Genomic DNA, 26,837 nt, shown 5'->3' on the forward strand with positions numbered 1-26,837 from the left:
AAATACCCAATCATTGGCCTATCGCTCGATTACTCGTACTCGGATTGCCTTCTCCATACGCGAGGTGCATGTCGGCCAGTTCAACGTTTGAATACTCGTCCATCCTACTGCCTCGGGAACCGGTTCACATATGCTGACTTCCAGCGGGATCGCCGTTCACGCGACCTCCCGTTCAACATCGTCTACTGCATGACGAAGGCATTTTGGACCCTGCAATGCTATGTGATTCTGATTCGTCTTTGTGTCCCCTACACCTCCTGCAAGTTTGTCCCACTGGTAGTGAATCGCCCTGTATATTCTTGTTATCCATTTTGGCAACATCCTTTTGTCATATTTTACCACTGAAGCAAATATATTTGTAACTTCCATGATAATTTGTTTGAACATTTCACAGAGAGCATTTGTATCCAGTGACCTGAAATTACCACACCAACTGACAGAGCATAAGAAGCCCTCCAACCCACTACAGCCCTACCTCTTATTGAAATGCTCTCCATTGTCGCTATCTGCTAGTGGTTTCTGCACTGCAAAGGATATTTACACCTCATGTACTTTTTCTGATATGTTGAAATTAGTAACAAAAGTTGTAAAGGAATAGTACCTAAGTGCCCTAATCATCTAGCTTAACTTATTTTTGTATTTATCTACATATTTAAATAGTTAAATAATACATATATCACGATGAATCCCATCTTTTGGTGGGAATTTCATAAGCTGTAATTTTATTTTTTCATTAACTAAAGCTGTGATCATGAACCATAGTAAAAAAATAGCTATAATATTAAGCCGTAATCATACAGATTAGCTTACTTTTGTACTTATTTGAATAATTGTTGAACAGGTGAATGTGCAGCTTACTACACATACAACCATTCCTTCCATATTTTTAGCAGTTACTTTGAATTTACGAGAATCTTGATGGGTTTTATTTCTTTAACTAATGTTGCAAATTATAATAAAGGAATATTGTGAAGGGCTGTAATGCACAGGTAAGCTTATTTTTGTTTTCAGTTATTTAACTAATTATTAACTTATTATACATACCACCATTAAAAGTTCCCATCAGAATTTTGGTTGGAACTTTGTAAGACTTCCATCTATACAGGGTGATTCACTACCAGTGCGACAAACTTGCAGGAGGTGTAGGGGGCACAAAGACGAATCGGAATCACGTAGCATTGCAGGGTCCAAAATGCCTTTGTCATGCGGTAGAGGACGTTGAATGGGAGGTCGCGTGAACAGCGATCCCGCTGGAAGTCAGCATTTGCGAACTGGTTCCCGAGGCAGTAGGATGGACGAGTATTCAAACGTTGAACTGGCCGACATGCACCTCGCGTATGGAGCTGCGGAATGTAACGGGCACGCCGCTCTGCTCTTGTACCAGGAACGTTTCCCGCACAGGCGTGCTCCTCATCATACGATTTTAATCGTATGATGAGGAGCACACCTGTGCGGAAAGGTTACATGAGACTGGTTGTTTCACGAGAGGTACCATGAATCGAGAGCGAATGACAAGGACGCCAGACAATGAGAAGAATGTCCTACATCTTGAAGGCAATCCGAGTACGAGTACTCGAGCGATAGGCCAACGATTGGGCATTTCCCAATCCACTGTATGGAGGATACTGTCAACAAACCAAATGAGTTCATATCATCTGCAACGCGTCCAATCATTGGAGTCTGCAGATTATCCACTCCGGAGGACTTTTGCTACTTGGTTGGTTTCTTCAACAGAAACGGTTCGCAAATGCTGACTTCCAGCAGGATCGCTGTTCACGCGACCTCCTGTTCAACGTCCTCTACCGCATGACAAAGGCATTTCGGACCCTGCAATGCTATGTGATTCCAATTCATCTTTGTGCCCCCTACACCTCCTGCAAGTTTGTCGACTGGTAGTGAATCACCCTGTATATATATTTCAAGCCACATATATATATATATGTCATCCATTAAAGTAAGTAAGTCTTGGTACAATCAGGATTGATGGGCTTACATAAATTAAGTGAAATAGGTAAGTGTGGAATAGGTAAGTGTGGCTTTAATAAACAAATAAAATAAAAATGAAACATGCTCAGTGAAACTGGAGATAATAAATCAACAAAAGTTAAAAGCTTGATATGAGTGGATATAAATGCTAAAATATAAAAACTATAAGCAGTTACATAACAATAATACAGATTGAATATAAAAAAGGAAAAGCTGTGAGAAATTTCTGGCAAAAAAGAAATAAGAATAGGGATAAGGAGTTTTTCTTAATATGTTAATGCAAAAAAGAAGGCACTAAATCTTATGGGTCTCATATCAGGTCCAGAATGATGTAGACAGTTCAACCAGAATTGCAGGTGAGTCGAACTGATATTTTGCATCCATTTTTAAATTGAAAGCACATTTGAATGAGGAAAGAAACAGAGAGAGGGAGTAAGGCTTATAGGATAGAGGAAAGCAGTAAGAAAACACATCATACTATTAGAATTGCTACTGTAATCATCAGCAGACTTAACAAGCGTCTCACCCATTCATAAGTTGGAAAATAGTAAACTCTAGTTCTGTGTGTTTTATCACTGTAGCGAATAAGGTAAATTAATTGATGATTAAGTAGGTAATACAGAAACAGTATTAGCCATATAGTGCAAAGAATATGGTATTAGTACTATAATTAATTAATTTTAAAAAATAATTAATAATAAAATACCTATTTGACTCCCTCCTTGTGTAAGTACCTATCTAGCTGACCTTTTAATTTCCCTAAGCTGTCAGCCTCACCACTCATGGAAGTAAATTATTCCAGTAATTAACAACTTTCCAGCTAAAATAAACTGCAATCCAGTCTTAGATAGGACAGTTAATAATCAGGACCTAGCTCTGCTGCTGCAAAATGACTTGGATTGGTTACATATGTGATGTGAAAGATGGCAACTGAAGTTTAATCCTCCTAATTGTAAGGTTTTGCATTTGAGAAAAAGAAACCTGCAGGACAGAAATCTCATTAATTTGAAAGACCCAATAAAGCAAGGGATTATTATGATGCGGCTAGATATTTGAAGTTTTTCTTGCATTGTGGTAAGGAAGGCTTGGGGTTTACTGTCATTGGTCACTATAGGGCTTTTACCAGCAAAGAGAAAGATCTTATTATTCCTCTTTATAAAATGATGGTGAGGCCTCTTTTGGAATATTGTATTCAGGTCTGGAGGACTAATATAAAAGTAACCACAATTAAGGATAGTTAGACGAGCTACAGCAGATTATGAGAGGTCCTTGCATGCAAAGAAAGGTAGTAAAGAATTCCTTTACTTATATTAACACTAGGATGAAAGGGATGAACCACATTTTGTTCAATGGCTATGATTGGCATAAACTACTGATGATCCTTTTCAGATTGCTGATAAACTGAATAAGTATTTTGCATCTACATTCATGTGTTAAGAAGTTTTTAGGGAAGGGAACCAGAAGTATATCAAGTTGTAACTGGGAGTTAAATGATTTTGTAATAACTGAAAAATGGAAGAGAAACTGTTGATACCACAAGTAAATAAAGCATCTAGGGGGTAATGGAATCTATCCAATTATATTAAAAGAGCAAGCAAACCTTTGGCCGTAATTATCAGGGCATCCTTCGATTCAGGGGGTGGGAATTCCTAAGGATTGGAGATGTGCAGATATCTCCCCTATTCACAAAGAGGGGTCAAAAGGTAGTAATTACTGACCTGCAAGGTCAACATGTTCCAGAGAAAGTAATGGAGTCAGTGGTTAAAGAAGTATTGCAGTATCATCTTGACAGGAATTTAGTTATATGGCAATCACAATTATGCTGCACTAGCCAAAAAAAAAAAAAAAATCCGAATAGAACAATGATAAAAATAAATAAATAAATAAAAATTTAAAAAATAAAAATAAATAAATAATTTGTTAAGGGAGATTTTGCCTGACCAATCTGATTAGCTGCTATGATGAAGTCGCAAAGGAACTGGATGCAAGAAATAATTTTGACAATCATATACTTAGATTTAGCAAAAAAATTTGACAGTTCCAAATGAAAGACTGCTGCAAATCAGAGCAGTATGGCATTTAGTGGCAATTTACCACTATGAATGAAGGGATGGTCGAGTAGTAACGGATAGAGGGTGGCTATCAGTGGATACTGCCCTTCTTGGTCTAATGTTATTAGTGATAACCTTTGGGGTTCAGTTCCTTACCATTTTTATAATATGATTTTTAATATTCAAGACTTCTATGTCAGTTCCTTTGTTGATAAATGGTAATAGGATGCAGACATAATGATATTTCTTTTCTCTATAATTGCCATTAGTTTATGCACTTTTCTTACCAGGAAATAAATCTGTAGATTACTTGTGGCAACAACATTTTTATCAGATGACTATAAGTGTGATTACTGTTTGTATCTATCTTTATTAGTTGTAAATTTCATCCATGACAGGTGTTTAACTGACACAAAGAGTAATAGGAGGTGGAGAAGCTAAAACTCTTGACTTGTTATCTCTCTCTCTAAATTGTTAGCTGAGCAAGAAACGTTTGCAGCCTCGTGGTCTTTTGATGCCAATCCTCCCAACCAACTTTACACCATGAAGACTGAATTTTTTCTTATAATTATAAAACCAGCTGCTGTTGAACTTGTCTGTACCTTTTCTTGCAGTAAATGTTCCTACAGAACACTTTCTTGCAGTAAGTGTTCCTACAGAACACGTACTGTAAGAAAAGGTACAGACAAGTTCTGTACCTTTTAAGCCTTTACTCAAATCACTGATCCATCAAGAGAGAACTTTTCCTCTGTAGCTGAGCTTCCACACAGCTGCTGACAAGATTCATGATCACAACAAACCTCAGAAAAGAGTGGATTAGAATTCATATGTAAGTTCTTTATGACACTGACTAAACAGGAAAAAAAAATTGGGTATGCATAAAATATTAAAATAAAATGGAAAAAAAAAAAAACACCCTTGGAATCTTTATCAACAGGATATAATTTCTTCTTTAGTCATACTCTCAAATGCTGTTGAAATGGAAATATAACTCTGGAGAACAGACAAAATCCTGGGAAATTCTGTGTTGGAATGTGACTCAGATAGGGTTACCATCTTCTGCACTCATAAAAAGAGGACATTTACATGTTTTGGGGAGAATAAAAAGAGGACAAAAAGTTCATCTTGGATTAGAAAAAGAGGACAAATATATTATGCAAATAATAAAATAAAGACAATGTAAACCACATTTACTGATGTCTAGGATTAGTACATTCATATTTGTCTTGAGAAATTATTTCTTTCAATAGCTCTGGATTGCCTCTCAAATATGTGCAAAAATCAACGCATGACATATGTTTGAAATTGTACTGCAAAAACAAAATACCTTTTACAGAATTGACATTTAACCTATTCCTTTCTTTCGTCCACTGACTTTGCATTAGAGAGAATACTCTCTCTACATTTGAATTGTGAGGAGGAATTGCAAAGAAAAACTGGGCAATTTTCAACAGTTCCGAATGGAATTCAATATTTTTTGAATTACTAAAATATTTAGCGCACTTTTCATGCATAAGCATTTTTTTAAAGTCTTTATTATTCATTTGACCCTCAAAAAATTTCTCCAAATTGTTAAATTGGTCAAAATACTTAACATCATCAATTGTTACCCCTTTGTCAATCAAGTAGGAAATAGAACATTCTACATCGTTCTAGCTTGGTACTGCATCCATTTTCATCCACATAAAACAGGAAATGGATTCCATATGGTGACGCCACAAATCTAAATATTCCATGCAATTTCTATACAGATTTTTTGTATCACTAGAAAATTTTTCACATTCAAGTACAAGTCCTTCATGTGTTTTGTATAGCATTTCCTTTACTCTTAATGGCATGAAGTTGTGATCCATCCATTTCGAGATAATTTCTTTCACTGAGACTAAGACATCTAGCACTTCTGCAGCTGAGTTACTTTCCCTTTCAATTCGTTGTATGTGTGTATGGAATACATTCATAAGTGATTGCATGAACCAAAGATGAATCTCACTAAATCCATTTTCAAAGAACCTTTTAATCACAATGAGAGGTTTTTCTTGGGACAGAAAATAAGCCTGTAAAACTGGAAACATATCTATGAGCCTTGTGATGCTTGGAAATAATGAAAGCTATCTTGTCTTGCTGTGAGAAAGGAGCTGTTTATATTCAATCTAAACAAACTCACAGTATTCCTTAAGCTATTCAGTCCGGACTGTATAATTATGAAAATACTGGTAAATTTTAAAAACAATGTTCTCTACATCAACTTCCCAAAGTTCTGCGGCATTCTGAAGACAGTTGTTCAAAATATGTACAGGACAGCCCACTCCAATCAAAGTCTTGTTATGCAACAATTTCTAAGATGCATTTAGGGCTAAAGCCTCAAGCTGCGAGCAAATTTAGACTATGTATATATTAAGTGCAATAGCATCATTAATACACAGCCATTTCTGAGTAAACAGAATATTTATAACAGCATCGTTTTAAGTTATATCTCATATTATGAATACCTTCACAACGAGTTGCCATGATATTGCACTACTTCGAATAAGTAATGCTTCACCTAAGGCGAGCGGAGATGGGAGAAATCCCAGGTGCCGTCTGACACAAATATACCTTCACCTAAGGTGAAGACTAATGTTACTTATTCTCTGATAGGTACCACCACCAAGACGGCAACAATTTCTTTAATTTTGCAAAGACATTATTTCCTTCTTCATTTTGTCTCAGTCCTACAAACATTGTATTGCAATTGTCCCCAGTGAATGCAATACATTTTCCACACAAACCATTTTTTTCAAGAGTTTCTTTAACATACGTAGAAATGGTATCTGCAGTCTCATTAGGCATCTTCTGTAATTCAATTAATTTTGTTTGTAACCCTCCTTCATTTACATCAAAATACTGAATAATTATACTGAATAATTAATGGGAAGGTTTTTTCAGAACCATGATTACTTCCATCAGTTGAGACTCCACAGTATGCAATTTTATTTTCTTTTAAAGTTTTTACAGTAACATTAAGAGAATGATTTGCAAGTACAAAGTTTACAATGGCTTCTGTCTTGGTTCTAGCGCAGGAAAATCTTTTTGCTATCTCAGAATCAAAAAATACATTTTTTAACATGACAGTTGTGCAGTCCATTGATTTGTAACTACTATGACGTTTAACAGTGTGAAAAGCAAAGGTACCCTCTGCAGCAGCCAGATCATATTCTATTTTACCGACAGCTTTGACAAAAAAATCTGTAACCTTTCCCGAAGAGGCCTCACCTCGAACTGCTTTCTTGTGCTTCTGAGTTTCAGTGTAATGCTTCAAATCACCAACCCCTTTATTGGCTGCTGAAACATATGTCCCCATTCTGCAAACTTTACATTCAGCTTCCCATTCCTTTCGGCCAGATACAAAACATGGAAATTTGGTTTTCATCTCTTCTGTAAACATGCACTTCCTTTTAGGCATTTTAGGGGAAGTATAGGCTTTATAATATTAATTTTTATAATTGAAATAATAATAAATATTTTTTATTGTAAGTAGTGAAGCATAAATTTTATTAAGGTTAGGTTATGTTTTACGTTCACAACTAAACTAACCTAATTGCAGAAAAGTACCTACAGGTATAAAGATGGATAATAAATATTTTTGTAATTAAAATGAAAAACAGTATTTTAAAAAAAGGTAAACTTTGGTATTAAATAAACTAGTGTCTGCCTCTTGATTAGATCATTGATAAGTATACCAAATTTAGTGGACAGTACACAACTTTCGATCAGTTTGGTGTGCACACAGCTCAAATCCACATTTTGATATGCTGCAATCAATTTCTAGAGAAAACAGTCCCTCTAACTGTCAATATTTATTTGACATGCTGGAATTCCTGTAATTTATATATCTTTTTCTAGCACACCATCTAATCTTCACACATTATCTACTCTCTTAACCAACATATTGTATTGCTAGACTATATAAAATTTATATGCCGACCGGGCTAGCCGAGTGGGTAAAGTACCTGCCCGGCAACCCAAAGGTCGTGGGTTCGATTCCCGCCTCGGGCTTGGATCAAAGTACTGCAAAAACCTTGGGAGGTGCAATATGGCCACAGAAGCCGATGCGCCAACAACTACCAAATCAAAAAAAAAAAAAAAAAAAAATTTATATGTGTGTAAATTCTGAACCAGGTGTGGGTTGGTAACAATCTCAATGCACTAAACTGAGCGTCGTCGGGGTCTTCTGCCTAATTGTGAACAAGGAAATTCGAATTGAAGAATCGTCTCCTATTCCGAAAAAGATTCTGTATAACGTAACTCAGTAGTTTTCATCAAGCTTGCATAAAAAAATGGCATATAATATAAAAACTGGACATTTAGACAAATTTATAAAAATCTACCTGGACAAAAATTTTAGACAAAAAATCTGGTTAAAAGAGGACGGATGGTAACCCTAGACTCAGAGAAATGTACAGTATTACTCCATCTTCATCCCCAATTTCTGCAAGAGAGTGGACCTTCCCCCACTCCCAAATTTCTGCATTTATTTATGCAGTATACCAGGGATATCATTATATTGACATTTCTTGTTGGTGTTATTTTAACCTTGCCCCAAACATTATGTTCAAACTTAATGTTAAATTCCAAAGTATAAATGTACTTCCACAGTGATTTATATTCTAATTGAGAAGTATACCTCCTCTGTCTCCTTCCCTGACAGATTTTTAATTCTCCATGGTTGTACATTATTGTGAATTATGTTTAATATTATTTTTACTTGGCTGTATGCAACTTTACGAATCCTGATCTCCTCCCCTTGGTTGCCAGTGCTCTGCTATATACCATCTCTTCCTAGTAGTATTTCTTGGAAATTTTGTTCCATTTACTGTCCTTGTTCTCAATCCATTTTTTAGATCTCTACACTACATTTTCACTGTCTGCCTTCATACTACTTGTAGCCTGCTGCTCTCCAGGTAAGTTGTTTTTTTTTATTAGCAGGATGCCAAAATTTTATTAATTTTGTCTTCCTAGTTAATCTGTGTATTTTGGTCTTATGTTAACCTCCATTTGGCCTTACTTGTATATGTTAGTATCTTTTATACTACTGGCGCCTCCGTAGCCAGGTGGGAAGGAGCAGCAGTGCGTAGCACACACTTCTTGATTAGACTGGGGTTCGAGCCCGTCACCACCAAATACGGAGGATGCGGAAAGGTCAGGGAATGACCACCGCATATCCCGGAGCAATATGGCCTTAGTTGTTAATGCTCCTAAAAACCAAATAACAAACAAACCTTTTATACTTTTGAATTTAATATTATTTTGGCAGAATTTTCTCAACACTGCCTGATTCAGTTCCTTTGTTTTAAAAGTTTATTGTAAGGCAGCAATTTCTCTCTTTGTTTTATGCACTGGGCTCTTGACTGTGTGCCTGATTGCCTTGGTGGACCCACCTGTGGACTGAGTCTGATCACCTCCATAGTATGTTTTTTTAATAATTCTTCCTAGCTTATCAGCTTCAGCACTTCTGTAATAATTAGTGCAACTCTGTAATGACTGTATGTTTTCAATTAATGCACTGTATTGCTTCTGGGTTAAATAGCTTTATGTATGCAACCTAATTTTAGCTTTGTAATTACTGTACCTTGCAATTTAAGCTTATAGTGCACTACTTTGCATTGGGATTAAATATCTTTATTCAATCCTGATTTCGCTTTGTAATTATTCTACCTTTGTAGTTTAGCTTATATAGCTCTGTTGTAAATACTTCTATTCATTTTAGTATTTTTTTTATTCTCCTAGTAGGCCTGGTGGTGTTATTCAGTTAAGTTTCAAAACAGTACTTTGGTGTTATTATGTGCTTGCATTGTTGCAGTTATTTAGTTACTTTACATTTTTCATTAAAAATAATTGTAACTGTTTCAGTAAGCTTACTTAACATTGCATGTGATGTAATATTATCTTTCTCTGCATTAATATCATTTGCTGTGAAAAATTACATATCATTCCATTACAAGTAATTAAGTACTAATGCTTGGTTAATTGTTAATTGCTTGAGTTTAATACTTGACAACATGAAACAGAGGATGTCCTAGTTGGAAATTTAATATACAATTGCAGCTTGAGATAAAATATAGTGGAAACAGAATATAGGGGTGTTGTTCATTTTGATAAGAAAAATATTCAGAAACTTCATCAGAATATCTTTTTTGCTTAAGCAGCATCTGAAACGTATCCAGTAAGCTCAGATAGTTGGACAAAAACACAGTGTGAGCATAAGATGTACAGCTAATACTCTCCCTCAATATAATATCATAATGAGTAAGTGTATAGGGGGAGGAGATTAAATTGCATTGACCCAATTGCACCAGTTTCTCTGTAACACCTGCCTTTTGAATCATAATTGTCTGCCCTTATAAAATCCTGTGCATAATTGCCCATGCTATTCTATTATGTGCTGGTTTGTGAAATGAAACATAATAATTAAACAGGTGTAGAAGCAGCAGATGTAGAAGTTGTCAAATGTGTGCTATTTCTGTGCACCAACTCATCCAAGAAAAGCAGGGCTTGTTCACTTCTTTTTTTAGTAAATTTAATATGTGAAGTAATGTACACAGGTTGCTACACTTCAGGCTCATTTGATTTTTATTTCTTAAATTAACAGCTTTTTTTTTGTGATTAATAGAAGTGTAGAGTAGAAAACTAATTATCTTTTTAGAGATTAATTATTAATTTCCTAATTATATATAAAAGTAAGAATTTTTAGTAATCTGTTGCCTATTCTAGTTATGTACTCCTCAGAATGATGGAGTAATTTTTCCATTGTTCTGTTGGACACTTTTTTTTAATCATTGTTAATTTTTGGCAGAAGCATTTAATTTCCAGTGTGTTTCACAGAAGGGTGAATCTAGCAGAAATTTTTTACCTTGTGATTTCTAATTTTTGATGTGGAGAAAGATCACTGACAATGTTCAGTGCATCCCAAATTCAAAGGGACTTATTTTGAACATACTGATTATGGAACACAATATGAGAAATTTTATAATTATAAAATTAAAATTAAATTATAAAATTAATTATAAACAAAACATTCATTAATCAAATCTGATATATTGTTGGGTTAATGGTAGTCTCTATAGTAGTCAAAACAGAAGCTTTGCATTTCTTTAACTTACTTAAACATATCAGTAAACAATCCTTACAAGAAAAGCTACTTTCGGGTTGGATAGCCATTAGAAAAAATGAAAGATGTAGTTTTTTTTTTGTTTCAGTTGCTGTCTCCAAACAATGTTGCCATGTATGGTGGACTGTGTGCATTAGCCTCATTCGATAGACAAGAATTATTAAAGAATGTTATATCTAGTAGGTAAGTAAAAATAATTTGCATGCTTACTAAATTATTGCAGCAGAGGATATATCTTGACATTTCTACTAAATGAATGACCCACTGATAAAGTGCTCAGAAGTGTAAAACAAACATTCACTCTTAGGCTATGTTAAAATATTCTTCTGTAAGATGACTTCACTTGCCCTTTATAATTAGTAACTGCCTAATATTCACCTTACTTGACACCTGCCTAATATTCACCTTACTTGAAAATCGGTTGCACAATAGACCAATCAGAATTGACCTGAATGAAATTTCTGCCCCAAAGAGATCACTATTATAGCACTTGCCAGCTTCACTACAAGTTGCCTTGGTATTGCATTATGTCACATAAATAGCAGTTTTCTATTGATGTGGAAGGGTATAGTAACCTGATTTATGAGTGCCTGTACAGTCATGAAGAAAAGTATTTTGCATTATCATATTCTCTCAGGCATTTCATCTTATGGTCCTAACTGAATCATGGTCTACCCTTGAGCAGAATGAAATCCTGGTTCCCAACTTAACTGTATACAACTCTGCTTCCTGTTTCACACTTCAAAAGAAGGCATATGAATTACAATTTTCATTAAAAAAACGAAATTTGAATGAATTATTTCTTGAAAATAAATATCGTTAATTTAGTTTCAAGGCATTACATATCAGAATTAAATTCCACTTCACCTTCATTAACGTTATTGGTGTGTATATATTTCTCCGAATCCAATATTTGAAATGTGCTGCTTTTATGTCATTGTGTCCTGCTAAAAAGAATAGAATTATCATTTATGGTAATTTCAACTTGTCCAAGTTCCCCTCCTTAGTAAATATGTTAAAAACAATTTGAAAGTGCCAATCTTGAGTCCATTATTTCTTCTCCGACTGGATAGAATAACACACTCATCTGTGATCTACCTTTGTGCCTCTCTTAATTTTGACCAAGATCTTGTTAATTATTATTCCCCCCCCCCCCAGTATTCAGTGCAAAAGTAATGACAAGCCAAAAATTAAAAGGAGATGCTTTAAAAATAAAATTTTTGAACCAAGCTCATGTGCTGCCCTTCTAAATTTTTATTCCTGGAACAGTCTTCTCACCTGTCCCATTGGGATAGCGATTTGTTTGGTTTTTTTTACTACATGGCTTTCATCATTTGTTAAGATTTCAGCCTCCAAACTTTCATCTGACTCTTCCATTTCTAAGGCTTTTTTTTTTTTTTTTTTTTCTTTTGCTTTTAAACATGAACAAATGTTATAGAGCATATAGGAAATCATTGTCTGACACAGACTATTCAAACTTCTTTTTCACAAGCCATGACAAAATTTAACAAACTAAAAAGGTCTGCCATCACACACTCTATCAACCTAAAAGGGGGGGGGGGTGGAGAAACATCTATTACTGAGCTAAAAATTCACTACCTTCAAAGTTTCACATTGAAAACTGGTTCACACATTTAAGCAGGCTTAACCTGCAGAATTCTGATGATGTAAGGAAGCAAGCTTATACAGCATCAGCAAAAAAAAAAAAAAAAACCAGAATGCATCTCATGTGTCCATCCCCTTTGATAATTTGTCTAATTCTTCCTTAAATTTATTACAAGCACCTATTTCCACAATATCAGATGGAAAATTTTCTCACAATCAGTCATTGTCTTAAGGCAAATTTTCACGTATCTGTCATACAGCCATCCTTTTTTAATTTAAATTTATGACCACAAGCAAGACTTAGGATGTCATTGACTAAAGCTTTGGTCAGTGCAATGATTGCCCAACCAGATTAGCATTAGTAGAGGCATATGATGCAACAAGCTTATATAGAGCATCAGCCAAAAAAAAAAAAAAAAAAAAAATTTCCCATTTCACCCATCCATTCACTCCAAAAGTTTGTTAAGGTTCAGCCTTGAATTTATTTAAGCTGTCAGCTTCTACGACAGATGGACATTTGTTTCTGTAATCAACCACCCACCCACTGGCAAAAGACAAATTTCCGCACATCTCTATTCTACAACTGACTACTCAATTTGAATTTATGATCTTGATTCATGAATGCAGACTAGCATTCACAGTAAAAATGTTCACCAGGAAAGTTACTGGACTCAGTATCTGTAATACCTGTGCTTGGAAAATTCCTCAGAACTGCCTTGGGTTCATGTTGCCCATAGCAAACAAACACAAGCTGACCTTGGTGGACAGATTCCTCCCTTTCCACAGTGTGTTATTTATGAACAATTTATATTGGACTTCTGAAAATGTGGAATCCTGAAGATGCTGCCTCCTTGCATCCACTTTACATAGTAAGCACCAGTGTTCATTCCTGTAGATCAAAATTGTTGCGATTCTACCTGAGCACCTTACTAATTACTGTTGTTTTGTAATTTTACTATTCTTAAGCCTGTTCAGTTTCATTGTAAATTTTATTTATTTAATTCTTTCTAGTGCATGATAACATGATCATTTTCTGTTGTTAAGCCCTGGCCTTTGGCTACTGTGGTATTGTATATACCATGCGTTTCTATTCTCACAGTAAAGATACATTTATTTGTTTAAATTCCAATTTGACCAGATCTGCTCTACATGAACAACTACAACTTGTTGAATGTCCACCACCAATTCTTTAAGTAATAGTCTCCAGGTAATTCTCCATTGGGAAGAAGGACTTATTAACTTCACTCCTAAAACCTATTTTTGTCTTACTTCTCAAAGAACAAAGACTACTGTTCCCATGCTCATCTTCAACAATACTAATATTTCTAGACATAGAGCACATCTTTACTGGCACTAACACTAACTTCTTACATTTCTTGGCATAAGCATACCCCAAATATTGCTTATTTGACATTAAAAAACTGGGTTTTCTCCTTTGCTTGGTGTTACTTTTCTTCTGAACAGATAGACACACACACTCTGATCAAAGTAATAAGTTGATGAGCCAAAACAACCAAACATTGTACTATCCCATACGTACACTTGAAGATAACATAATGCACTTATTTCCCGATTAACACAACATACTTTTGTGATAAAAGGAAGTTTCTCAACTGCTTTTCCATACCGTTTTGGAAATGAGCTGAAATGGAGTTTATATTATTCACCCTAAAGTAGTGTATTAAAATCTTGCAATAAAGATTCTTAAAAGGTGTTAATTGCATCAGGTTTTTGTCGGAGGTGGAAAAATACTTATCAGCCAATAATCAACATGTCTTGTTTTCTCTGTTCACTAATATTGAATACTATTTATGTCTGTTTGCCACAGGCGCCTTCGTAGCCAGGTGGGAAGGAGTAGCAAGTGCATAGCACACGCTTCTTGATTAGACCGGGGTTCGAGCCCGTCACCACCAAATACGGAGAATGCGGAAAGGTCAGGGAATGACCACCGCATATCCCGGAGCAATATGGCCTTAGTTGCTAATGCTCCTAAAAAAAAAAAATAAACCAAACCAAACCTGTTTGCCACAAAAATATTTTATTTGCCCACAACTATTTACATATTGCCCACACAGCAACATGTGATGATATACAAAGAGTTGAAGCATGCACAGTTTATTTTATTTTTTTCTTTTATGTAAAAAATAAAAATAATATTATTTAAAAGGGAATAAACTTTTATTTATTAATTAAACAGCATATCTTTATATCATATAGAAATATTCTTAGGATTATAGCTCTACTTGACAGCCTACTGGTTTTGCTACTTCTCATTCATTTGGAGAAGTCTGCGTTCGATTCCCATTGAAGATTGGAGGAATTTCTCAAGTCCTATTTGATTGAGGTTGTATTGTTAGCCGATCTCAGGTGGATTGAGTATGATTTTTCCCTTGTGAGTTTTTCAGCTCACATGTGAATCAGCTCATGAGCTTGTATGGATATTATACACAATACCACAATGTGGTCCATTGTTAATTTGAATCTAACAACAACAATAGGATTATAGTGAGGAAGGATTCTAGTTACTGTATTACTATCAATTAAGATTAAATAGCAGAGCTTCTTTAATATAAGTAACTTGCTTCTGATAACTGCACAGTTAAGTTTTTCATTGTGGTGATAAACTATCAATGATCTTGAATTCATACACATATGGCAATCAAAAATAAAGTGTAATTTCATAAAAATTACACAAAAAAATAAAGTGTAATTTCTCCCCCCCCCCCATTTTATATACTGTTTCTGGTGTTTTAATGCTAACATCTTATATAGAATGCATTTGTGGATAGTGTCTTTTCATTTCTCCCAGTTGGATTTTTTTTTTCACCCCATTCTTTTTATTTGCTGTTTGATCTTAATTATATAGAAAAGGTAAGTACAAAAGTTCTAAAATTTCAAAAAGATAATTTAAAAGTTATTTTTTCCCCTTTTTATTTTATTTATCATTGTTTTCAGATACTTTTTTTTGCCACTTCTCTTTTCAAAAATCAACAATCACTTGTGATGGTTTGTTCCATTTTAAATATATTCTGATGAACTTTTCACCTTGTTCATTCCTAAATGTATTTTAAGAGATTTGCCACCTAAATTTTTATAGTTGTGCAACAGTTCTTCAATTGTTTACACTTTATTTTTTTATCAATCTAAAAATGCATGAACTAAGCATTTAAGACTGCCATCATGCAGTAGATTTATAATTTGCAGTCCAGCAGAACTGGTGTGCTGCAATCCTTTTCAAGTGTGCCTCAAGATTAGGAAAAACTCCATTAATTTCAATGGCAATGTTATTTAGGTGTGCTGTGAATGTGCATCTTTTTTCATGCGACTTGAGTGGCAAAAGATTGGGAACCCTGCTGTACAGCACTACACACATTTGGCATATCACTAATCCAAAGACAGTTATTTTCACTTATTTAATTATGGCTAATATGCATGAATTGCAAGCCACTTAAATTTTGCTACAATTTAAAAGGGAAGTTGTGTAGAAGCTTCTATAAATATCAGATGTGTATTAAACTATTTGTATAATCCTGGCACCCTGTGACTTTTGTATTTTTCATACATTAAAAAAATATATAATAATAAATAAGGGAACATAAATCTACCTCTTCAGAAACAGCAAACAGAAGCAACACAGGATGCTTTGAGAAATATGCCAAAAGGTAGATTTTCACAAGATTTTGGAGAATGCTATGGATATGCTTTTAAATAAAAAATCACACTTTTCTGTTGGAGAAGTTTGCTGCTATTTATTTTATAGAAATATGCTTAATGTATTTCTAATGCTGCATGCAGGCTCAGGCTACACCTTAGTTGTAAAACTCTTTTATAGATTTCATATACCTTAAAGCCTTTGCCTTAAACTTGTTGAGTAAACTTCTATCATCAAGCATCTCATATTGCAGATATTTCTCATTGCTAGGTCATTCACTCACCAATAAGACTCCAAGTAGGGTCAAAACCTACATGTGGGAAATGACATACATTTTAAATACATAGCAATATACTTGTCCATGGAGCAGTGCATTTTATTTAAAGTGCATAAATAAACTGTGGAGGCCCTTTACTTCAGTACTTGCAGTATGAAATAATAGGCCTCCACAGCGAGATTGATGCACTTAGTATCAAACTTAGTTGCCCAATGCTATTTTCAGGCTGAGACTAAGCTCTACTTATACCATTATGGCAAATAAATAATTAAAAAATTATGATCATTCTTTTTTTAATAGTCCTGTTAGGAAACCATAGGAAGTGATACTTTTTAAGCTACTAATAATACTTTCCTTACTTGAATACCAATGTTTTTTTTTTTTTTTTTTTTAAATTTTAATCTCTTGCTTGTTTGTTTAGTTCCTTCAAGCTCTTTCTTGAATTAGAGCCACAGCTACGTGACATTATCTTTAGGTTCTATGAGTCAAAGTATGCTTCGTGCCTAAAGCATTTAGATGAAATAAAAGTAAGTACTGCTTATATGTATCAGCATTATTTAAAAAACTTAATATTTTAATTTATAGTTGGGAAGCTTAATGAATAAATATTTTCTTTCTCAAGTTGTTTATAAGGTTTCATGTTTTAATATCAAATTATAAATCAGCAGGGATTACCTTTATTTTAGATATAGGAAGCTTCTTTTCCAACTCTCCTAGTCCAACTCGCTAATAATTCTTGAGGATGGCAATATCTATTTTGTAAACCAGGTGGGACATCTTCCCCCCTGTCAGAACCATAGTGTTCAGACCGCACAGTCTGAACACTATGGTTCTGACAGGGGGGAAGATGTCCCACCTGGTTTACAAAATAGATATTGCCATCCTCAAGAATTATTAGCGAGTTGGACTAGGAGAGTTGGAAAAGAAGCTTCCTATATCTAAAATAAAGGTAATCCCTGTTGATTTATAATATAATAGAATATAGGAATTATCAATTATTTTAATAGTTCTCAATTATCAAATTTAATATCAAAGTAAGTTATAGTAGCATTTATTATTGGAAGTGCATATGTCTGATTTATAAACTCAGCCACTGAAATATGATCACCGCTTAGTAACATGTTATGGTATGGATGTCACAAAATTACAAATTACACAAGTTATGTACACATTGCATTACATTTTAGGTGCATTTTAATTACTACGTAGAAGTTTCAGAACTTAGGCACATGAATAAATTCAGTAGTTTACATTTCCCAAGGATAGTATGAATCAGAGCTGTAATGCTCAGCACGTTCTATGTTGATATTAATATTTTTAAAATAATAAGAGGAGTTTACCTCAGTGTAGTACGTAGAACACTTCTGTATGATACTCACCAGAAATTTTTGTTTCTGGAGATTTTTTTGTTTTTAATTTCTGGAGAGTATCATACGGAAGTGTTCTATGTACTATGTTTAGGTAAACTTCTCTTATTATTTTACAAATTTTCCAAGGATGAAATAGTTCTTATCCTTTTTTTTTTCTCTTCCTTCCCACAGAGACTCAACATATGCTAAATTACTGAAGCAGAAATACACACTGTAAAAAATATTTTTCCAACTGGATCATAACATTCAGTTGTATTCCATTTATATGTAAAGCATGTACCTGATTAAGGTACAATAAATAAAACACCTATATGTTTAAACAGAAAAAGAACTTTATTTATATGTAAATGTGCCAAACTATTATAATGCACTATTAAACCTCATTTACCTCGTTATTCAAGACTCTCCTAGCTTTATAGTTGAACTGAGACCATGTAAAATAAACTCCTTAAAAATGAAATGGAGTATATACATATAATGGTGCAACATAAAAACTAGAAAGTTATGAGAAATGAATTGCTAGACTTGTCTGCTTCTTCCAGAATAACAAACTTACTGATGCATTCTTTAATAGTTGTATAAAATGCTGTTTTAATAGTGGAATCTCTCTTCAACTTTTGTTTAGACATTTTCACTTTGAAATAATAATGGGCGATATATGATTCTTAGGCATGCAATATCTCATGTCTTAAAATATGCCCATGATGGTTTTTGTTAATTGAAGAAGCTTTTGTGAATTCCTACTTCTGTTTCACAGGAAGTAAAAATAGTGTCAGTGGTAGTGTGTTTGTATATTGTTGATTGTGATGAATCTGAAGCAAATCTCATATCATACTGTTGAAACATGGTTTTCGAAGCCTTGTTACTTTGAAAGCGTATGTTAAAGTTACAAGCTATAGATTTTTAGCTCTGTTGAAATAAGAAATTCATGAAGAGTACTTTTTTTTGGATATACAGAACATATCCAAAAATAGTGCCCTAATGCTCCTAGTGATGAGTTAATTGTAATAATTTTAATTTCATTGCTAAAGGAAGTGTAGATTTCAATTTGCTTTGCTGAATGTCCTTGGAATAAGATTTTACAAGTAACTTGCAAAAATAATGTTGACATGTGTCTATTTTCTGAAAATAGCCACACCAGTTGGTTTTCTCACATTGGACAATTGGACACAGGACATGGACAGTCAATGCATTTGATCTTGCTGAATTCTGGTATAATGAACAAATTGTTCTTGACTGTCCATGTTCTGAATGAATAGCAACACATTGCTTAATAGGACAGCTCAATGAGTAATAATGTCCTTCTGGTGGCAATGGAAGCTCTGTACATTGTGGAACATATCTGTATTTTGTGCATCTTATAAAAAGCTGAATTTAGGAATTAATTTTTATGTTCTTGCAGGCACTTTGTTTCCCTTGCAGCTGGGCTATCATCATTCTTGAACATGTAAGGTATACTTGTGATCAAGGCATTCTAGCTTTTAAATTTGCAACTACTTTAATATATGTTTCTCCTTGAGATTTATAATAATCAGGAAATTGCTTTCTTCATATGTGTAAGTTATTTTCTTTGCTTGTGGTGATTGCTCTTGTATGAAGTCTACAGGGATTATTATTGCTGAGTTATGACTATCTTCCATATTTTGTACATTTACATTTACTGCATGTTTCTGAATCTTCAATTATTCAATTCAACAATTATCTTCAATTCAATTCTCCATTATTCTTTATTTTAGCATATTGTATTTTTTGTAATAATACCTGTGATTCCATTGACAAGACCATCAATCATATCTACATTATTAGAGTAATGACGTCTGACTCCAAGTAACACAGAATTTGGGAAGTCCATACACGTCTTATAATTGTAATCTCCCGTGACAGTCTTTAAAATTGCATCTCTGTAAGCCTTCAGAGGTGGAACAAAGGCTTCTAGAGATGCAATTTTAATGTAATGTTATCAGTGCTCATAGTTCCATCAGCCATATGATCTAATGCTATAGCAAAAGTTATGCTATTTTTGTGCTTCATAATTTCAAGTTTCATATAGAGTAAGATTTTTTTCACAGCTTTGTATGCTAGCTCCTAAGTTGGATCAAATGGAGGTACATAGAAAACATGCTTCTCTCCAAGTGGTAGAAGCTGTTGGAAATTGCAAAAAAAAAAAAAAAAAAAAAAAAGCCACCAAAATCCTTCTTGTTCTCGAATATCTGTTTCAGCCTTAGGTGTACATTCTTAAGCTGTTGAGAACCAAACAAATTTCTGTCACCTGTGTGACTAAAGGTGATCACAGTCAACTGTGATTGTATTTACATTTCTGAAATTACATAAAATGGTGTTAGCCACATCTGATGATAATTCTCTCTCTCTCTCTCTCTCTCTCTCTCTTTTTATGTTGGATAATTAAGTGGAATAGAAAATGCTGCATACATAGTAATTCTACATGTAGCATTAGCCACTTTCTGTTAGAGTTGCTAGAACAGTTGGTTCATCAGAGAAGATCCTCTTTTGTCACATACAAGAGTTTCAATTTTTGTAGCCTTCTCACACCCTGTAGGACCACTAACAAATAACAATAATGGAGTATCTTAAAACATAACACATGAATGAAAGCTAGTCTTTTATTGAGTCATCTCATTAAACTAAGGTGTTCCTCTTTATGTATTCTGATTGGCAATTCGAATCTATCAAAACTCTCTTTTAAGCTCTGTCTGCAATTTTTTGTGAAAATTGTTAGTTGCTTTTTTTCTTTTCTTTTTTTTATGAAAACCCCAAAAACGATAGGTAATAGTAATAGTAGTAATAGAGGCATGTGAAGCAAAAAAGCAAGCATATGAGCTTATGTAGCATCAGCCAAAAAAAAAAAAAAAAACAGTTTCATACAACCATTCCCTATAAAAATTTGTCCAATTCCTCCTTGAATTTATTTAAGCTATCAACTTCCAACGACAGATGGAAGTTTGTTCTAGCGATTAACTACCTTCTGGCTAAAGGCAATTTTCCACACATCCGTTCTACAACTGTCTTTCATCAATTTGAATTTATACCCCCTCAGGTTTGTAATTTGAGTAAGCGTAAGAATCCTATCAGAGTTCAATGTGCTCAGCCCATTCAAGCCCTTATACACCTCAATCAGATCACTTCACAGGTGCCTAGTCTCCAGCCACTGCAATTTGCAGAACTTAAGCCATTCTTGGTAAGAGATTCCCTTCACTAATCTTGTTGCCCTTCTCTGTACAGTAAACCCCCACTATTTGCGGGGATTACGTTCCTGAGAAATGCCGCGAATACTGAGTTATGGCTCCCATGGTAATAAAGGGGTTCCTTTCCAAAGTATGAAATACAGTATATAAGAAAAACTAGTCTAAAATTGTGTCTATGTATGTATTATATGTACTTTCATAATATGACTATGTACATAGACAGTACATAGTGAAATGCAGGCATATGGCATTGAAATGAAAATAAGAAACAATTTAATATTAAATGTAATATTTATTAGAAATTTCAAGCCAGCGCCTTTGCTAGCTAAAAAACTTATCCCGCCAGTACTAAACCAGTTTCGCTAAAGTGTTGATAAAGGAGTTTTGCCTTTTCACGAATGATGAGTGAACTTAACGGAATTTTATTTTGAGTTCGGTCTTCTATCCACAGATTTAAAGCCTTTTCCATTTTTTCTAATTTAATATCACAAGTTACAAAGCAAATTTTCGAAGCAATTAGCGCGTTTTCACGGACACTACGGCGGATTTTTTCTTCTGATTTTTTGATTGATCGTACCGTTGACTCATTGATTTTATAATGTTTAGCCACTGAGGAGACACTTTCACCATTAAAAATTTTATCTAATAACTCAATTTTATTCGCTAATGTCATCACCTTCTTTGATATTTTCACATTTCTCTTGTTATTCGTAGCCATATTTAAAGAACTTGTCTACAATAAAGTCACTTTCTTCTGTTAACACACTCGAAAAAGTCTGTTTTACACTACAAAACGGTAGATTTATCATTTTTGTATGCATATCAATTTATAAATTGATAAATTTATTCAATTTATAAGCATATAAATTAAAAGCAAATGATGAAACCTTCCATGGCAAGCTCATAACACGTACTGAACAAGGATTAGCAAGAAACATCCACGTTAGCAATTTTGTCATCCCTCTCCCCCACCCACTGAGCGCTGTTTTGACCGGAGAAGAATTGTAGCCACGCCCATGTTTTTTTATGGCGGAAAATATTCACGGTGCTTTAAAATTCACATTTTTTTTAGGTTTCATTTTATATTAAATCGGTGATCACGAAACCGCGAATACAGATACCGCGAATAGCAGGGGTTTACTGTACATGCTCAAGCAACTCTCCATCCTTCTTAAAATGAGGCCTCCAGACCTGTACGCAGTACTGAAGGCGTGGCTTGACCATTGCCTTATACAAAGGGATAATCACCTCCTTTTCCCTACTAGCAAAATTCCTGTACATAATTGACAATACCCCATAACCTGCACTGGCAGCTAGTCTGCATTGCTTAGAAAACTTCATATCTTTGATGAATCACTCCTAGGTCTTTTTCATTTTCTACCACCCTAAGTGTAGTGCCACACAGTTGGTACAGTCCTCTGGGGTTACTTCTACCCATATGCAATACTTTGCATATGTCAATGCAAAGTATTGATACATGCAAAACTTCAGTTGCCACTTCTCGACGCCTCCGTAGCCAGGTGGGAAGGAGCAGCAGTGCATAGCACACGCTTCTTGATTAGACCGTGGTTCGAGCCCGTCACCACCAAATACGGAGGATGCGGAAAGGTCAGGGAATGACCACCGCATATCCCGGAGCAATATGGCCTTAGTTGCTAATGCTCCTAAAAACCAAATAACAACAACAACACCAGCCACTTCTCAGCCCATCCACCCAAAATTTGTAGATCGTATTGCAGTAGCACACTGCCATTACTGTCATTAACAACCATGCCAACCTTTGTATCATCTGCAAACTTTGACAGTAAGCCTAATATACCTTCATCAATATCATTGATAAATATACAAAACAACAGTGGGCCCAACACTGAACCCTGTGGGACTCCACTAACATTGGTCCACAAAGAGCAGCATCCACTGATTACCACTCTGTCTTCTCCCACTCAATCACCCTTTTATCCATTGCAGCAACTTTCCCTTAATACCATACTGCTCCAATTTGTACAGTAGTCTTCCATGTGCAACAGTATCAAAAACTTACCTGAAATCCAAGTATACAATATCAAAATTATATTTTGCATCCAATTCAACTTGCCCTTAATACCATACTGCTCCAATTTATACAGCATGCACAACAGCATCATAAGCTTTCCTGAAATCCAAGTATTTGATATCAAAATTATTTTTTGCATCCAGTTGTTTTGTAAGTGCATCATAGTATCCAATCAAATTGGTCAGACAAGACTTCCCTTTAACACACCCATGCTGTGTCTGAATTATTACTGCAGTCTTGTCTAGATGATCCTGCAATGCATCTTTAACCAGTGACTCCATTATTTTCCCAGGAACAGAAGTTAAACTAACAGTTCTGTAATTACTCGTGTTACCCTTTGAAAACCCCCCTTTGTGAATTGAGGATACATTTGCACATACCCAATCCATGGATGCTCTCCTAATTATGGCTAAGGGTTTGTTTGCTTCCTTTGCTGTCCCCTTTAATATAACTGGATAGATCCCATCAACCCCAGGTGCCTATGTTATGTTGAACTTCAACAATTTCTCCTCCACTTTGCTCTCAGTTATTACAAAAGTATTAAGCACCCTGTTATAGTTAGATAAACTTCTGGCATTTTCCTCCCTTAATAACTCCTCATGTGTGAATGTAGATGCAAAATAATAGAACCTATAATACTTTGTACCATGGGCTGAAGGTTGATTAGATGAAAGAAGATACTCGTTGACATTAGACTTGAATTCCTGTAGAAGTGGTTGTAATTTTCAGGAAATACGTGCGAAGGAAGGTTGTTCCAAAAAACAAGTTGAATGAATAAAGAGGAAGAAAAAAATAGGTTCTCTGAGTTTGAAATTGGACAGTAAGAGAATTTTGACTCAATGCGGCACATGTTCAGACTGCTTTGGAAAAGAGAGAGAGTGAGTGGAAACTATAGAAGCCAATTCACAAGAACAGTGCCCATGGAAGTATCTACAGAAAAGCATACAGAATAAAAACATCTATGAGATAGAGAGTGGAGAGAGGCTGTTAGAGATGAGTCAGTAATTAACATAACTGCCCTCTTTTGAATGGAATCTAGAAGCCTGAGAGAGAGAGAGAGAGAGAGAGAGAGGTTGTGGGGGCACTGTCCATTGTTTGGGATGGATTTGGGATTTGTACAGAGCGAACAGCTATTTTCTAGATGTGGAGGAAGCAATATTTGTAATGTGCTTATGACAAGAGAGATTAGAAGTCAGAGTAATCCAGTAGAGATATCTGATCTTGCCTAAAAATCAGTGTCATTGAAGATAAGCATAGGAGCCTGGAGATTAGCATTTAAGAAATTGAAGCTGTTTGTGCAGAGCAAGGATTCTCAAACTGGAAGGAGGAATGCAGTGTGCTCAACAAGACTATGGATAGGTTTCTGGTCAGTGGATGAAGGTCATTAATATACAAGAAGAAAAGAGGGAGAGAAAGAACTGAACCTTGGGGAACACCACAATTAATGGAAAAGTTAGAAGGCAGCGCTATCTACCATCACTCGCAGTGAGCTGTCAGAGAGAAAACTTTATACCAGTTACAAAAACCATAAGATGGAAGTTTATTTAGAAGACCTTTATTCCACACATAATCAAAAGCCTTTGAAACATCGAGCAACAGCTTGAGTTTCACCAAATTTGTCCATAGTTGGGTAACATAAGCAAGAATATCACCAGTGGATCAACACTGACAGAAGGCCTACTGCCGATCGTTGATCAGATGGAAAGTTTCTAGATAGTTTAAGATTTGGCGGTTAATTGATTTCTCCATTACTTTAGAAAGAATAGAAGTTTTTTTTTTTTTTTATGTAAACCCCAAACACAAGAGGTATTAGAACCTATAGTACTTAGTACTGTGCTTGGGTTAGAGGTTGAGAAGACGAAAGAAGATATTTGTGGACATTGGACTTGAACTTCTGTAGACAGTAATTTTCAGGAAATACGTATGAAAGAAGGTTGTTCCAGAAAACGGCAGTTGAATGAATAAACGAGGAAGATGAAAAGTTGGTTCTGTGAGTTTGAAGTTGGACAGTAAATGGATATTGGCTGGTGGCATCATGTGTTCAGACTGTTTTGAAAGAGAGAGCGGGAATTATAGAAGCCAATTCAGAAGAACAGTACCCTTGGAAGTATCTGTAGAAGAGGCATTCAGCAGAAACAGTACCTATGAGACAGCGAGTGGAGAGACTCTGTTAGAGATGAATCATTAATTAACCTAACTGCCCTCTTCTGAATGGACTCAAGAAGCCTGAGAGGGGTTTTGGGGGCACCACCCCAGATGTGGGAACAATATTCCATGGCAGGGCGGATTTGCGATTTATACAGAGTGAGCAGCTGTTTGGAAGAAAAGTAACGCCGAGAGTGAAAGAGAAAACCAAGTTTTTTAGATGCAGAGGAAGCAATATTTGTAATGTGCTTGTGCCATGAGAGATTAGAAGTCAGGGTAATCCCCAAAAGAGATATATCATTTTGCCTAGAAATCGGAGTGTCACTAAAGATAAGCATAGGAGCAGAAGAATCCTTTTTGCGAGATATAAGACAAGACTGAGTTTTAGAAGGGTTGAAATCAACTAAGTTGTCTTTGCCCCACTGGAGAATTACCTGAAGAGGGCAGATTTTCGAGAAGTTGAAGCTGATTGAACAGGGCAAGGTTTCTCAAAATGGAAAGTGGAATGCAATGTGCTATCATCGGCAAAACTATGGATAGGATTTCCAGTCAATGGAAGAAGGTCATTAATATACAAGAGGAAAAGAGTGGGGGAAAGAACTGAACCTTGGGGGACACCGGCATTAGTGGAGAAGTTAGAAGACAGAGAGCCATCTACCATCACCTTCAGTGAGCGATCAGAGAGAAAACTGGATAACCAATTTCTAAAAACAGTTGGCAAACCATAAGATGGAAGCTTGTTTAGAAGACCTTTATGCCAAACACGATCGAAAGCCTTTGAGATGTCAAGAGCAACTACTTGTGTTTCACCAAACCTTTCCATTGAATTAGTCCATAAATGGGTAACATAAGCCAGAACATCACCAGTGGATTGACACTGACGGAATCCATACTGGCGATCGTTGATCAGACGGAAGGTTTCTAGGTAGTTTAAGAGTTGGCGGTTAATTGATTTCTCCATTACTTTAGAAAGAATAGAAGTAATTGCAATGGGACGATAATTGGATGGGAGGGATTTGTCACCATTTTTAGGAACTGGCTAGATATGAGCAAATTTCCAAGCAGAAGGAAAAACACCTTTGGAATAAGAAAGTGAAAAAAGGCGGCAAAGAATAGGAATAAGTTCAGGAGCACAGGTTTTGAGAACAAGTGGAGAAATACCATCGGGACCTGGAGCTTTCTTAGCATCAAGATTCGTCAAAATCCTTTTGAGAGAAGACCACAGGAGGCATTGAATGGAGCGTGTTGGGAATGGTGGGTGGTGTTTTACCAAAATCATTAATATATGAGTTGGAAGAAAAATGGGATGCTAGCAGGTCAGCTTTATCCTTGGCTGAGGTGACAACAG

General features: G+C 35.2%; 1 protein-coding gene across 6 annotated transcripts in view; it reads left to right on the top strand.

The window, feature by feature from the left end:
* Positions 1-26,837, top strand: part of CSN1b (COP9 signalosome subunit 1b) — a 400,996-nt gene that overhangs the window by 148,003 nt on the left and 226,156 nt on the right. For all 6 annotated transcript variants that reach the window (XR_016547831.1, XM_090387802.1, XM_090387801.1 and 3 more), the window contains exons 8-9: positions 11,273-11,367; positions 17,140-17,245. Coding sequence is in view for 5 of the 6 variants with exons in the window: in XM_090387802.1 (XP_090243928.1) it covers positions 11,273-11,367; positions 17,140-17,245 (201 nt within the window). In the remaining variant the exon portion in view is untranslated. The remainder of the gene's footprint in view (positions 1-11,272; positions 11,368-17,139; positions 17,246-26,837) is intronic.

This window comes from Mastigoproctus giganteus, chromosome 13, assembly GCF_048544385.1.
Source record: "Mastigoproctus giganteus isolate SK-2022 chromosome 13, ASM4854438v1, whole genome shotgun sequence".
Classification (NCBI taxonomy): Eukaryota; Metazoa; Arthropoda; class Arachnida; order Uropygi; family Thelyphonidae; genus Mastigoproctus; species Mastigoproctus giganteus.